Consider the following 16,954-nt stretch of genomic DNA (forward strand, 5'->3'; position numbering starts at 1 on the left):
GATTGGTATTATTGCTTCTAATACAGACGCTGGAGAAAAGCAGAGTCAAGAGTTAAAGAAAGTTGTATCTGATTTTGATATATGCATTGAGTACATTATTTTGTTATCTCCGGCACTGAGTGATGAAACTCCGGACATGCTTCATAATAGAATTGAGATTTTAAAAAAATCAACCTCAAAAGTTGTTGTAACTTGTTTCATAACATTCTCTATCATTCTATTTATTACACAGACATTTAGTGGTGATCATGATAAAACATTTATTGTACCAGCAGGTCCCATCGTTCACATTCTGGTAGCATCAAAAGTAAAGGCGTCATTTCACGGAAGTCTTGTATTTTCACCATCAACTAAGAGGATAGCACATTTAAAGAGCTACTTGGATGAAATTAGACCTTCTGAACATCCTAATGACATTTTATTACAACATATTTTTGCAATGTATTTTAAATGCTTAACCTCTGACAAGGTTTTGAATTATATGATTGAAGACAGCTTACAATTCAAACTGCATCAATGCAATAACAGTGTGAAGTTATTTCAACTTGGCAGACGCGTAAGGTACACTAATGATTTTGGAACTACTTACCAAGTGTACAAAGCAGTCTATGCCATGGCATACTATCTACAGGAAATGCAATTATATCTGTACAGGAATCCTGAAAGAAGAGGCTGCAAATGGATGCAAAAGGTAATGTAACTAAAAATATTCCCAGATTTATGCTTAAAACATTTTTAATGTATGTTTGTATATTCAGTAACAAATTAAAAAAAGGAGAGAACTGCTTCAGTTCAGATGCTGAGGAGGACTCTTGTACACCACCTACTTTAGGCCGGAATCACACTAGTGCGTTGCTTTTTTGAGCTGCGTTGTCGTTGCAAATTTCTCTAGAGGGTGTTCTGCAGATCAACTGCGGTTTAGCTGCAGATCAGGTGCGAATTTGGAGACCTGGGAGAAGTTCCGGGTGAGAGGAGAGTGGGGGAGAATTGTATTGAGCTGAATGAGAGAAATTCCTGCAGAGAACCGAACACATGTGCGAATTAGATGCGTACCCATAGAAGATAATGGGACTGAATTCGCACCTGAGCCGCACCGCAAGACATAAAAACTGCATGCGGTTTGGAGGCAATACGCAGTGCGGATGCATCGCACATATGTGAACCAGCCTCATTGAAAACAATGTATTTTGAAATGTCCTGCGAATTAGATGCGGTTTAAACCACACTCAATTCACATAGGTGTGAACCTGGCCTTACACCCTTAGCAAGCATACTTCATCTCCCTCTGAAGTCCTATCCTAGGGCTGGACATCCCTATTCCCACTTGTAGGTCTGTCAGTTTCTCTTCTGGAGGAATCCTGCACACATTCAGCTCAGTGAATGCATGCATTCTGATACTGATACTATACAGTCTAACACAACTCACAGGTAGAGCTCACACAATCAAAAAAGGGTGCACAAAAGAGCAGGCAAGAGCTATTCAGAATTTTAAAGTTAAAAAGAAACTGCGCATGGAAACAGGTGACAAAATTAACTCTACTGTGAGATATTAGCACAGTGCCACCTACATTTAACATAAAAGGGTCACGCTAATAACTAATAATGATAAAAGCATTTATAAATATGAATATATGACACATGCAATTTACATTGAACAAAGGATATGTGGAATTTTCAACTTTTTGCTTTAATAAATATCCCCCAAAAATATCTAAAAATATATGTTTTTTCCTCAGTTTAGGCCGATACATATTCTTCTACATATTTTTGATAAAGAAATTGCAACACACGTATATTGGTTGGTTTGCGCAAAAGTTATAGCGTCTACAAAATAGGGGGTCGTTTTATGGCATTTTTATAATTTTTTTTTTTACTAGTTATGGCGGCGATGTGTGATTTTTATCATGACTGCGACATTATGGCGCACACATCGGACACTTTTGATGCTATTTTGGTACCATTGTCATTTATACAGTGATCAGTGCTATAAAAATGCACTGATTACTGTGTAAATGACACAGGCAGGGAAGGGGTTAACCAGCAGGAGGCGAGGAAGGGGTTACGTGTGTCCTAGGGAGTGATTCTAACTGTGTGTGCTACATGTGACACCACACTGATCGCTGCTACCGATGACAGGGAGCAGAAGATCAGTGTCCTATCACAAGGCAGAACCGGGAAATGCCTTGTTTGCACAGGCATCCCCCTGTTCTGCCTCTCTGTGACACGATCGAACTGGTAGGTATCACATGGGTAGGTACAGAGCATGATGGGACTGTGAGGCCTATATAAATCCGACGCAAACCGGGCACACGTCATTGCAGCGAGAAGAGCCGGCCGGCGTGTCAACATCTGGAGAAGACGGAAGACGAGAAGAGAAGAAGATGACATTACAGAAGAGCGGACTGACCGCCGCCAGTATAGCGGCGACCAGCCCTGAAGGAAAAGGAATCGGACAGCGGGAGGAAGAACCGGGGTGCGCCGAGTCAAGAGCGGAGAGCGGCGAATATAGAAGAAGACCCCCCCCAGAGCTGAGAAGACCCCCGAAGCGGAGAAGACGTCACAGAAGAGCGGAGAAGACCCCCGGAGCGGAGAAGACGTCACAGAAGAGCTGAGAAGACCCCCGGAGCGGAGAAGACGTCACAGAAGAGTGGTGAAGACCCCCGGAAATCGGAAGAAGAAGCCTACCCTGGTAAAAGAGCTAAAGAAGACAGGGGAGGCCTCCGGAGCAGACTAATAAAATATTTTAATACCCTGTGTGGTTTATTTGTGTTTTTACCACTTTTCTTGCAGGTGAATGGGTAGGGGTACGATGTACCCCATACTCATTCACTTAGGGTGGGGGGCCGGTATCTGGGGGCCCCCTTATTAAAGGGGGCTCCCAGATTTCGATAAGCCTCCCGCCCGCATACCCCGACAACCAACGGCCAGAAGGGGCCCTGTCCTCATCAACATGGGGACAGGGTGCTCTGAGGTGGGGGGGGGCCGCAGTGCGCCCCCCTGCCCCAGAGCACCCAACCCCCCCATGTTGAGGGCATGCAGCCTGGTACGGCTCAGGAGGGGGGGGGGCGCTCGCTCGTCCCCACTCCCTTCCTGGCCGGCCGGGTAGCGTGCTTTGGATACGGGTCTGGTATGGATTGTAGGGGGACCCCCTATGCCGTTTTTTCCGGCGTAGGGGGCTCTCCTTACAACCCATAACAGACCTAAGGGCCCGGTATGCTCCTGAGGGGGGAACCCATGCCGGATTTTTATTTAAAATCCGGCGGGGACTTCCCCCTCAGGATTCATAACAAACGCCGCACACGTGTAGAATTGGCGGGAATCCAAGTCGGATCTCCCGTCGCTTCTATGACGCGCTTGCTGGGGTGTGCTGTCACTATTACAGTGAGTGTGAGATGTCGGCGAGATCTCGGCACCATGTCGCCGAGAATCAGCGCGATGCTGTCGTGCTGAAAACACAATATCACAAACACCTACTGTAGTGCAGGTCCAATATTAGATAGGCAAACTTTGTATTTTAACGTTAGTTTTTTTTTTTTACTGAAATATTTTTAACAGTGTGTTCCTTCTTTCAGTACTTTTTACGAAGAGTCCATTTTCAAGATCCTGCTGGGGAAGAAATCTATTTCAATGAGAAAGGAGAAATGGCTACAGTATATAATATACATACTTATACATCTGGAATCAGTAAAAACATACAATTCCCACTGTTTGGACATTATAATACATCATCACATGAACTTAAGCTAAAGGAATCAAATTGGAACCATAGTTTGGTTAGTACACAATATGTATAGAGCTGAATGAAACATAATCAAATAAAATGGAAACCACAAAATGTACAGAGCACTTAAAGAGAAACTGCAGTCTGCTCACATAATTTGTAATAAAAACATCTTTGCCATTCTGAAGCTTCACGCCAACCACTTTGCGTATTATTTTATATATACTGTGATTCTGTACTTGCCAAATATGCTGCAGAAATTCCCCCCCACTGAGTCTGGCTGCAGCCATTTTAACTGTGGGCAGCTGAAGTTGCTGCCTGTTCACTTCCTGGATTTACACAGTCACACAGAGGCACACCTCCAGCTCTGCAGCCCTGCAGCTCTCATTGGCTCATGACTCATCCGCCTCCCTTCCTGGGGAAACACTCTCTCTCTCTCTCTCTCTCTCGATAGAGAGAGAGAGAGAGAGAGAGAGAGAGAGAGAGAGAGAGAGAGAGAGAGAGCTGTGCATGATGTCATACGCATAGTTGCCAACATTTGAAAAAAAATTCCAGGGACACTTTGCAGCACAGCTATTAATTAATTACCACACTCACTTCCCCGAAGCTCCACCCACTCCGCATAATCTTCGCCTACTTATCAGATTATAGGGTCTACTCAATAAAGAGAGAATTACAGGAAATTGAAACGGGAATTTCAAACTTAAGACCAATGTAGCAGAGTTGGAATAATTCTCCCATTCAGCTTCACTACTCCTGCTTACCCACTTAACCCCCGGACCATATTGCTGCCCAAAGACCAGAGCACTTTTTTCGATTCGGGACTGCGCCGCTTTAACTGACAATTGCGCGGTCGTGCGACGTGGCTCCCAAACAAAATTGGCGTCCTTTTTTCCCCACAAATAGAGCTTTCTTTTGGTGGTATTTGATCACCTCTGCGGTATTTATTTTTTGCGCTATAAACAAAAATAGAGCGACAATTTTGAAAAAAAATAATATTTTTTACTTTTTGCTGTAATAAATATCCCCCAAAAATATATAAAAAACATTTTTTTTTCCTCAGTTTAGGCCGATACATATTCTTCTACATATTTTTTGTAAAAAAAAAATCGCAATAAGCGTTTATTGATTGGTTTGTGCAAAAGTTATAGCGTTTACAAAATAGGGGGTATTTTTATGACATTTTTATTAATATATTTTTTTTACTAGTAATGGTGGCGATCAGCGTTTTTTTTTCGGTACTGCGACATTATGGCGGACACTTCGGACACTTTTGACACATTTTTGGGACCATTGGCATTTTTATAGCGATCAGTGCTATAAAAATGCATTGGATTACTAAAAAAATGCCACTGGCAGTGAAGGGGTTAAGTATGTTCCCTGGGTGTGTTCTTACTGTGGGGGGGGGTGGCCTCACTAGGGGAAACACTGATCTTCTGTTCATACATTGTATGAACAGAAGATCAGCATTTCCCCTGCTGACAGGACTGAGAGCTGTGTGTTTACACACACAGCTCCCGGCCCCCGCTCTGTAACGAGCAATCGCGGGTGCCCGGCGGTGATCGAGCCCGCCGGGCACACGCACGGGAGTCGGGGACGAGCGGGGGGCGCGCGCGCCTCCGGTGGCGCGCACGCGCCACTAGTGGCCGCTCGAAGAGCGGACGTATAGCTACGGGCTCTCGCCCAGGAGAGCCGACCTGCCGCCGTATAATGACGGTGGCTGGTCGGCTAGTAGTTAAAGTTTAAAATTCTCATCACAATTCCCTGCAATTCTCTCTTTATTGAGTAGGCCTTTATAACACCAAATTCCCACCAACAACTATGCTGATGAATAACATTAATATGCAAAAATACTGTACGTGTAAAATTCAATAAATGGCCCTCAGAGAAATCCATGTATCGATTGTATTCCGCCATAAAAACCTTCTCTCCCTCCCCAGGCCCCCGAGCCTCCTGCCTGGGCAGCACTCTAGGAAAGCTCGGGGCTTCGGCCTATACAAAGGAAGCCGCATATCTGCTCTGCTCCTCCCAGGAAGAAAACAGCCGGCTTCTCTCCTGAACCTGCTGCCCGCTACTGAGAGCTGTACAGCCGGCCGGGTCACCACTGGGGCCAGTACGACTAACAGGGGACAGAGGAGGCAAAGCGCCACCATTTTGTCGGTCAGCCCACTCACCTGCTGTAGAAGCGAGTGCCCTGTGAGGGGAGGAGACTTCATTCACCCCGAGCGACCCTACTGACCGTCCTTTACTGCTGTCACCCTGAGCCTGCACTCTTATCGTTTCCCGCTAGATGGCGCGCAAGCATACACACATAACATGTCTGCCTCCAGCTTCCTCATCTCTCATAGAGGCCAGGGGCGTACCTAGAGCATTTGGCACCCGGGGCAACTCCTATATCTGGCACCCCCCCCCCCCCACTGTGCCCCCTGCATACCTCTGCACCATTCAATCTCTGTCACTATTGTGTACCCCCTCTCCACAACTGGACCCCTTTACATTACTAAACCCTCTGCATCTCCTGGACCCCTTTACATTACAAAACCCCCTGCAACTCTGCTGGATCCCTTTACACTACTCAGCACCCTGAAACTCGGGACCCCTTTACATTACACAGCACCCTGCACATCTGGGCCCCTTTACATTACACAGCACCCTGCATCTCCTGGGTTCCTTTACACTACACAGCACCCTGCAACTCAGGACCCCTTTACACTACACAGCATCCTGCACCTCTGGGCCCCTTTACATTACACAGCACCCTCTGGACCCCTTTACATTACACAGCACCCTCTGGACCCCTTTACATTACACAGCACCCTCTGGACCCCTTTACATTACACAGCACCCTCTGGACCCCTTTATATTACACAGCACCCTCTGGACCCCTTTACATTACACAGCACCCTCTGGACCCCTATACATTACACAGCACCCTCTGGACCCCTATACATTACACAGCACCCTCTGGACCCCTTTACATTACACAGCACCCTCTGGACCCCTTTACATTACACAGCACTCTCTGGACCCCTATACATTACACAGCACCCTCTGGACCCCTTTACATTACACAGCACCCTCTGGACCCATTTACATTACACAGCACCCTGCAACTCTGGACCCCTTTACATTACACAGCACCCTGAAGCCTTTGGGTTCACACTGGTGTCCTGGAGTTTGTCTCAGTGCTGGGGTATAAACAGTTTTTCTGCATTTAATCCCCATTTTTAGCTGCAGCCCCACAGACTTCTATTAGCTTGTGTAATTTTACGGTGTTTTCTGAAAGCACACCAAAGACGCGGTAAGGAGGACAGTTGGTGCGCTTTCAGAAAATGTTGCAAAAATGTGTAACCTAATAGAAGTCTGTCATATGATCACTGTGATTGGTCATAGAGATCACATATTATTGTCAGCAGCCTAGTGCAATGATTTGTTATCCACTGTGTCCAACCCATAGGGAGCACTTAAGGCATGGTTCTGGGAGGACATCATACGACGTCCACTCTGGATGGGATTGCTTCCGCTCAGCCGTCATTTGACAATAGACTGGATGGGAAGCAGTTAAAGATGTTTCTAATAAAACATTGTAAATTTTAGAAAAATGTTTGGTTTGATCAATCCCTTGATTTTATCAATTGCACCTTAAAAGTTCATCTGTGGAATAAATAAAATAGTTTTTCATAAAGCCTTGTATTAGTAAACCTTTCCAGTGTCACACCACATAGTGGGATTGTCTAGTGCTTTGGTGTCCAACAGATGGTGAACCCAGCCCAAGACACAACAGTTCACACACAGAGAGATAGTAGCCCTCACACACCCAGTGGGCCCTGTGTTGAGCACCAGGGTATTAGAGGTTTCCTTAGACTCTGTGGGCCTGATCCACAAAAACCCGGCGTAATTTTTCCCGTTTAAGTTACACCGCCGCAAAATCTCTACCTAAGTGCCCGATCCACAAAGCACTTACCTAGAAATTTTGAGCGGTGTAACTTAAATCCGTCCGGCGCAAGGCGTTCCTAATCTAATGGGGCGAGTCCCATTTAAATTAGGCACGCACCCGCACCGCACGTACTGCGCATGCTCCCGACGTTATTTTCCCGGCGAGCTTTGCGTGGCTTTACGTTGCGCCGGGTTTTGAGAATCGCGACGGGCGTAAAAAAAAAAAAAAAGAGTTGCGGCGGGAAAAATTAAAAAAAAAAAAAAAAAATGACAGCGACGCGGGATAGAAGGGTATACTTTTACAAGGTGTACTAACTTTACACCTTGTAAAAGCAGCCCTAATTTTGCGACGGCAAACTAATACTTACGGAGAAAAAACAAAGCGTAATGTGGATCTCCGTAAGTGCTAATTTGCATACCCGACGCTGGATTTCCACGAGAAATGCCCCCAGCGGCGGCCCGAGGTACTGCATCCTAAGATCCGACAGTGTAAGTCCCTTACACATGTCGGATCTTCTGCCTATCTATGTGAAACTGATTCTGTGGATCAGTTCCATAGATAGAAACAGGGATACGACGGCGTATCAGTAGATACGCCGGCGTATCCCTTTTGTGGATCAGGCCCTGTGTTTTTATGAATCAAGGATCTCCAACCATTGCCTGTATTTAATTTACCATTACAATTGTAACTGACAGATTTGAGTATACTTCCAATATGATCCATGCTATTAGATTTTCAGTGTTAATGCAAATTATACACCAGACCAGGATAAATACTCATTTGTAGCCTTGTCAAAAATAGCTGGACACAAAAATAGTCAATGCTCTTTATATTTGTAATATTTTTCCTATTTCTTAAAGGCTACTGTTTCTAGATGTTCTGAAGAGTGCCCTAAAGGTTATAGAAGAGGCATGACACCGGGAATTCACCATTGCTGTTTTGAATGTATTCAGTGCTCAGATGGAGAAATTTCTAATATGACAGGTGAAAATCATTGCTTTTTATGTGTCTGGGTCCCTCACCTGTTACCCCAGTTTTCTGACATATTCCACATTATTAAACATTTCTAGTCTACTGTTTATAGATCACATATTCAGTTTTGGGTGTGGATATAGAAGACACTCAATACTAGAACTTTATCTTTGATGGTGGTCTGGTATGTATTAATCATTAAGGGAAAACTCCATGGAAAAAAGCATGAAGCCCCCCCCCCCCCCCACATACCTGACACTTACCACAGCATGCAGACTGGTTGGCCAGGAAAGGTGGAGCAGCAAACATGTGGCCCCAAAACAATAACATGTTAAGGGCATTTGGCCTGGTATAAAGGACAAGGGCCTCTTCCTCATATTCCTAGTCTTATTTAAAAAAGGCCAAGAAAGTCTTACTGTGTCAATCCATAAATAATATAAACAACAAAAAAACCGCGCTAATATCCCCCCCGTCCTCCAGTCCCCGGCAGCAGCTGGCGTGCGAAAACACAGTGGGAAGGATCACGCAGTGACGTCACCACGACAAGGAGTAGGGCTCCTGTATGCCGGCCGGCAATTTACCTTTTATGCTGTTTTAACACGCTCGTTTGTGAGTATTATTTTACCCTTTTTTAAAATAAAAGTGTACGCTACAGAGTCACGCTATGTGCGCCTGTCTTTTTTCATTTATATTTCCACGGTGGTACTGAGACATCACGCTCAGGGGACGGAGAGCTTCTTGGTAACAATCTGAGGAATAAAGGCCTGGGCTGGGCTATAGCCACCTGCCTCAAACCGCTTGCCTTCTGGTAAGCGGCTTTCCATTTTCTGGTGGAGGGTCACCATATGCATATGTGTCACTGGGTGGTGTGGAACGTAGGATCGACCATTACAAAGACTGTATCATAATATCTGTGAACATATGTGTGTCATCTGATCAGCCACGGATCCATCACATCTTTATTGAGTGTGATTCAATTGACTTTTGTGGCGCGGCTTTTTCTTTGCTTATAATCCATAAATAATGTATGTCCTTCAGAGCTGTAGATCTATAGTAACTAACCACAAAGAAACCAGATTCACATACATTTGCGGCCGTGTAACCTAATCCGTTTACGATACACCGCCGCAAGTTTCCAGTTTTAGTGCCCGATCCACAAAGCACTTACCTGGAAACTTGCGGCGGTGTATCGTAAATACGTCTGGCGCAAGGCGGGCCAATTCAAATGGGCGTGTGTCATTTAAATTAGGCGCGCTCCCGCGCCGGACCTACCGCGCATGCTCCGTTTCGCAATTCCCGTCGTGCTTTGCGCGCAGTGACGGCTTACGCAAACGACGTTCATTTTTCAATTTTGACGCGGGAACGACGGCCATACTTTAGACAGCAAAACATTTGCTGACTAAAGTTAGGGCACCCAAAACGACGACTAACTTTGCGACGGGAAACTAGACTAGCGGCGACGTAGCGAACGCGAAAATCCGTCGTGGATCGCCGTAACTCCTAATTTGCATACCCGACGCTGGTTTATGACGCGAACTCCCCCCAGCGGCGGCCGCGGTACTGCATCCTAAGATCCGACAGTGTAAAACAATTACACCTGTCGGATCTTATGGATATCTATGCGTAACTGATTCTATGAATCAGTCGCATAGATAGAAACAGAGATACGACGGAGTATCAGGAGATACGCCATTGTATCTCTTTTGTGAATCTGGCCCAAAGATCCCAACTATATTAAAAAAAAATACTTTGTTTATGTTCAGCTTAAGCAGGAGTTGGCAATCTCAGCCCTCCAGCTCTGGTGAAACTACATAAGACATTGCAAGACCCTTACAATCACAGATATGACTCCTAGGCCTTGTACAGACGACCGAACATGTCTGCTGAAACTGGTCCGCTGACCAGTTTCAGCAGACATGTTCGGTCGTGTGTACGGCCGACCGGACAGGTTTCCAGCGGACATTTGTCCACCCGACCGTTTTCGAGCGGACTAATGTTTCTTAGCATGCTAAGAAACATGTCCGCTGGAATCCTGTCCGTCGGACATGTTCGGTCGTCTGTACAGACTCACCGTACATGTCCGAGCGGCCGCCATCCCTCGCATGCGTCGAATCACTTTGACGCATGCGTGGAAGCATTGACCTTCCAGCGTCGCGCACGTCGCCGCGTCATCGTGGCGGCGACGGCGCGGACACGTCACCGCGCTGTCTGTCTGCGCGGATTTCTGTCTGATGGTGTGTACAACCATCAGACAGAAATCTCCGAGGGGACATGTCCGCTGAAAACGGTCCGGCGACCGTTTTCAGCGGAATGTCCCCTCGTGTGTACGAGGCCCTAGAGGCAGAGGCATGGTGGGATTTGAAGTTTCAAAACAACTGGAGTGCAAAGGTTGCCTACCCCTGAGCTAAAGGGTCAGGAGCTGTCATTCATGGTGAGAAGGAGAATTGTCAGCATGATTTCTTTCTTGACAGGTTGACAAAAGTTTTTCATTGTGATTGACGTTTCTCTACATTGCTGGATTAAATAACTGAACATGGATTAACATCTATGGGACCTTTTTGTTTTTTTAGTAAAGGACTTTGCCACAATGAGGTTTTTTTTCACAATAAAGGAACCTTCAGGTCTGGCATTGAATTAGGGCAGGACCCCATGCAATTTTTTTCTCATCTTTGATGGTTTGCTAAGTATTTTTGGTAGAAGCCTCCCTTTTGCTTTATTTTTTTTATTTTTTTATGGCACACTATAAGAACAAATGACCGTGGTTTTGGAGCCTTATGCCTTGTACACAATCAGAATTTCCGATGAAAAAAGTCTGACGGAATTTTTTCATCGGATATTCCAACCGTGTGTGGGCCCCATCAGACTTTTTTCCGTCGGAGTTTAGAAAAAGAACATGCTTTATTTTTTTTCTATGAAAATTTTGATCGTCTGTGTGGAACTCCGACAGGGAAAAAAAAAACATGCATGCTCAGAATCAAGTCGACGCATGCTCGGAATCATTTAACTTAATTTTTCTCGGTTCGTCGTAGTGTTTTACGTCACCACTTTTTGGACGGTCGGAATTTGGTCTGACAGTGTGTATGCAAGACAGCTTGAACGGAATTCTGATGGAAAATTCCATCAGATTTTATGCCATCGGAAATTCTGATCATGTGTACAGGGCATTAGAAACCCATCGCCATTGATTGCTAGGATGTGGGTGACTGGCCTGCACAGCATTATCAGTTGCAAGGACACAATTGGATGTTTCCTTTTGTTTGTAGTACCCTTGTAATCCAGATCAGCTCTGCGTGTAGGATAACAGTCTGGTATGAGTGAACAAAATATTCTGCTGCTTTGTTCACAAACATTAAGAAGTGACAGGGAAATGTCAGTTAGCGGAATTTTTTTGTCACTTTTGCTGTAGAACATAGTACAGATCTGCCACTTCACAGGCACTCCCCAAGCAGGGTATTTAAAGTGGAGGTTCACCCAAATAACATGTATATAAGATCATATTCTTTATACTTCCACCATGTACAGTATGCCTCTTTTTTTTTTGGCTCTACATACCTTATTATGGCTATTTTCCACTCGGCTTCCGGGTACTGACTCCCGCGGGAGTAGGCGTTTCTATGCAGAGGCGCAATGTCACCTGGGACTTCGCCCAGATGATTGACGTCCTTGAGAAAAAGTTCCCCCCGTGCCCGCCTATTGCGTAAGCGCGTCACGAGAGTTTCTGAAAGTAGCTGAAGTGCGAATCAGCTCTACATGGCGCCTGCGCACCGACTAGGAGCCGTGTACGGTGACTCGCAGTTCGGCTACATTCGGAAACTCTGTGACTCTTGTGATGCGCCTACGCAATAGGTGGGCACAGGGGGGAACTTTTTCCCAAGGACATCAATCATCTGGGTGAAGTCCCAGGTGACATTGCGCCTCTGCATAGAAACGCCTACTCAGTATCCGGAATCCGGGTGGAAAATAGCCATAATAAGGTATGTAGAGCCAAAAAAAAGGGCATACTGTACATGGTGGAAGTATAAAGAATATGATCTTATATACATGTTATGTGGGTGAACCTCTGCTTTAAAGCATTTTTTATTATTAACCTTTAACCCATTATTGATGGAGGATAAAACAAATCCTATAGGGAGAAAAAACTGTGCTTGTCAAAAACGTTCTAAATATATATGCGTCAAGGCAGCAGAAGAAATGTGATAAGCATATAAAGTCCAATATAAAAGTAAAATGCGCCAAGTAGGAAACCAGATATCAGGCTGGTAAAAAGCAATGATAATAGATTATATGAATACAAGCACCAATAAAAAGTTCGTAGCAGCACCACCATGTGTCAGCAAAACTTCAGTGTGAACACACCACCACCAAACTGAAAGCCGCTTACCAGAACCACCCAAACATTAGGCATGTAGACAGATTCTATTCAATGGGCTACACATCATATTAGCATCAGACTGGGGAGGGATTCAGGGAGCAGATCTCAAATTGCACCACATCGATGATTGAACATATCCTCGGTATATAAATAAAAACGGACCATAGTGTGATACCGTACGAAATATTTAATAAAAATGCATAAGACATGTACTTACAAACATCTCATGATTAAAAGCGTGTATGTATGCCGGCCGGCAATAGGAGCCCTTCCTCCTTCAGATGGAACGCGGTGACGTCAGTGTGCGCCTTCCCAGACGACGTTTCGTCATTAACAGACGTTCTCAATGGAACTCAATGGAACTCAATTTTGCAACTTTGACATATGTTAGTAAAGCTGTGCATATAGTATCATTGCAACTTTGTTTATCCAGGTGGATTATCCCTTGTTTTTTCATGGAGAAGTTGGTCTTGAAATTGATTGTAAATAGTAATGGATATGTCCTATTGATTTATCAAAGGGATCTGTCCCAAAACACTAGCTATTTTTCTTCGTACTACCATAGCCTAAAAAAAATGTCTCCTACTCCTGATGATTGCAACAATATCACATAGGTGTGTTGTATGTGGTTTGTGTTTTATACCTGTATATATGATTTGATATAGGGGCCAGAAACAATGGTGTGCATTTTACCCTTCCCAAAGCATACAATTAACTGACACTGATACTAATTTAAAAGGGCTTGAAAAAAAAAAAGCCTACCTAAAATATTTTGACCCTGACCTTGACCTTTTACCCTGATATTGCCCCTGACTCTAACCCTGACATTAACTTAGACCAAACCTTTATCTAGATTTTTTTTTTACATTTATTTTACACAAAATATTAATTTACATTTTTCTCTTCTAGCACAGAGAGAAAGGCACAACGTTTCTTTCTCTCAATTTAGAAGAGAAATAATACATGAGAAGGACCGGGCAGTGATTGATCACTATGTGATAACCAATCAGTGGCTATAGAAGCAATCAGGTGATTGGGATCCTGATTTTCCAGTTCCCAATCGTTTAGTATGAGACACAGGGCTCTCAATGAGAGCCTGGCCCCTGTGCTGGGAGTGCTGCACTTCCAGCACAAAAACATGTATGCATGTATGCAATCTCAAGGAGGAACACTTACTTCAGTGCCTATACTTCAGTGTATATACAGGCCCTATGTACAGTTTGCGCCTTCCTCTGGATCAACTGTGGGTATAGAATTGGGTATATGGGATTGTATGATATTATTATTATTATTATTTTATTTTTTTAATGGTTGAACTGGATGGACTTGTGTCTTTTTTCAAACTGACTAACTATGTAACAGTTGGTGGGAAGCAATTAAGCCTTATTACAAATAAATGTGAAGATGTGGAGACATAAGACAATAAAAAAAATGAGCACACTGGTTAGAACAGAATTCATGTTTTTTAAAGCAGATTTAGGCTGGCCATAATTTTAGTCAGTTCCTTTTGAACTAGACCAAACTGACTTAGTAGTAGTCGTATGGGCACCGTCTGATCCACCATCTTTTGGTTGAAAAATCAATCAGGTGGAAAATAGTTCAACAAGGGTTTTATCCATTGAGCTTAAAGAGGGGGTTCACCCCATAATTATTTTTTCTAGCATTAAATTAAGCATAGTAGCGCGAGCTACAGTATGCCTTTATTTATTTTTTTGCCCCGTACTCACTGTTTAATCCTATAGTGAAGATTCCGACTCCCCGCGGGGAATGGGCGTTCCTATCCAGAGGGAAGATGATTGACGGCCGGCTCTGGCGCGTCACACTTCTCCGGAAATAGCCGAAATAGGACTTGGCTCTTCACGGCGCCTGCGCATAGTCTGTGCGCAGGCGCCGTATAGCGCTGTGAAGAGCCGAGACCTACTCCGGCTATCTTCGGGGAGCGTGACGTGCCATAGCCGGCCGTCAATCATCTTCCCTCTGGATAGGAACGCCCATTCCCCGCGGGGAGTCGGAATCTTCACTATAGGATTAAACAGTGAGTAAATAAATAAAGGCATACGGTAGCTTGCGCTACTATGCTTAATTTAATGCTAGAATGTTGTTATTGAGGGTGAACCACCGCTTTAAGCTAATCCATTGATAGGTAAAGTTGATCCAGGGAAAATACAATTGCCTCTCAGGCAATCAGGATCAGGAAGGAATTTTTCCCCTGCTGTAGCAAATTGGATCGTGCTTTGCTTGGGTTTTTTCACCTTCCTCTGGATCAACTGTGGGTGAAGAACTGTGTACAGTATATGGGACTGTATGATTTTATTTATTTTTTTAATTGGTTGAACTTGATGGACTTGTGTCTTTTTTCAACCTGACTAACTATGTAACTATGTAAAAAGTATAATGGTGTATTGCCAGCTTTAGCTAATATAATAGGCTGCTCAGCAGAGTGCAGATGTTATGAGAGGGCCACACCCTTTAGTATATAGAAAAACGTTTTTTAATTAATGTGTTTAATAATTTAAATGATGTTTTTTTTGCAGATACGGGATCATGTGTGAAGTGCCCAGAAGACCAATGGCCAAATGACTATAGCCAGTGTGTTCCCAAACAGATTGAATTTCTCTCTTACAGGGATGATCCTATGTCCATTGTTGTATCTGTGATCTCTGCATTTTTCTTTGTGAAAACATCAATCATTCTGGGCATGTTCATAATATACCGAGACAGTCCAGTCATCAAAGCTAGTAATCACAACTTGAGTGTCCTTTTACTGGTCTCCATTATGCTGAGTCTACTTTGTGTAATATTGTTTTTAGGCCATCCAGTACGTGCCACCTGCATGCTTCGTCACACCTCCTATGGCATCATCTGCTCAGTGGCCGTGTCCTCAATTCTGGCCAAGACTCTTATGGTCTACTCTGCATTCAAAGCCACCAAGCCTGGAAGTTCCTGGAAAAAAATTGTTGGAGTGAAAATCACCAACTCTGTTGTCTTCATTTGTTCTTTTATCCAGGTCTTAATTAGCCTAATTTGGTTATCCGCTTCCCCTCCATATCCAGAAAATAATATTCATTTGTATCTGGACAAAATTATCATTCAGTGTAATGAAGGATCTTTATTGGCATTTTCCATATTCCTGGGTTACATGGGTCTTCTAGCAGCTGTGACATTAATTGTGGCTTTTCTTGCCAGAAATTTACCAGATAGTTTCAATGAGGCCAAATACATCACCTTCAGCATGCTGGTGTTCTGCAGTGTCTGGATCGCTTTTATCCCAGCCTATATGAGTGTTACAGGGAAGAACAGTGTGCTTGTAGAGATATTTGCTATAATTTCTTCAAGTATTGGAATTCTAGGCTGTATCTTCTTTCCCAAATGTTATATTATTTTGATGAGACCAGATTTAAATGTAAAAAATACTCTATTAAGGTGTGCTCATCAAAGCCACTCTCCATTTCTCTAATATCCATTACTAATCTGTAAAATTCCTCACACATCACTTTAAAAATGTAAAATATTTCCTGATGTCTCTTTTACTAGCCCTTGTACCTCTTCTGGGGGACATAGTCCTTACTGCAAAGTGAATATACTATACACAAAATGCAATCACTGTTGTGCTATAGTCTTACAATACACAAATATCAGCTCACTGCACAACCTGGTGCCGAGTAGGAGTCTTAGGTTTGCCTGGTTCAAGCCACAGGGATGCTTACAGCCCACAGCTCTGTGTCCATGCCGCTTTACAGAAGGCTTCTGGTGTGCTGGGCTTTAAATTAGCCTCTTGGAGCCTGCACACAGGTGTGCCGTGCCTGCGCACGGGCACGAGCAACCACGGCCCTCCCCTATTCACCCATAGACAGTACAAAAGCGCGCTCCTGACCGTCATGGCGGCACCCAAGGTGAAGAGGAAGGGAGAGCAGATCACTGGGGTTTCTTGGGGGTACCCCTGTATGCATTT

The 16,954-nt window shown here is 44.2% G+C and overlaps 1 protein-coding gene across 1 annotated transcript; it reads left to right on the forward strand.

The window, feature by feature from the left end:
* Positions 1-15,452: 15,452 nt before the first annotated feature.
* On the forward strand, positions 15,453-16,515 carry LOC120925057 (vomeronasal type-2 receptor 26-like). The gene has a single exon (XM_040335946.1). It carries the CDS (start codon positions 15,638-15,640, stop codon positions 16,457-16,459), a length of 822 nt encoding a protein of 273 aa, XP_040191880.1. The 5' UTR covers positions 15,453-15,637; the 3' UTR covers positions 16,460-16,515.
* The last annotated feature ends 439 nt before the right edge of the window (positions 16,516-16,954 follow it).

The sequence above is a fragment of the Rana temporaria genome, chromosome 1 (genome assembly GCF_905171775.1).
Source record: "Rana temporaria chromosome 1, aRanTem1.1, whole genome shotgun sequence".
NCBI lineage: Eukaryota > Metazoa > Chordata > Amphibia > Anura > Ranidae > Rana > Rana temporaria.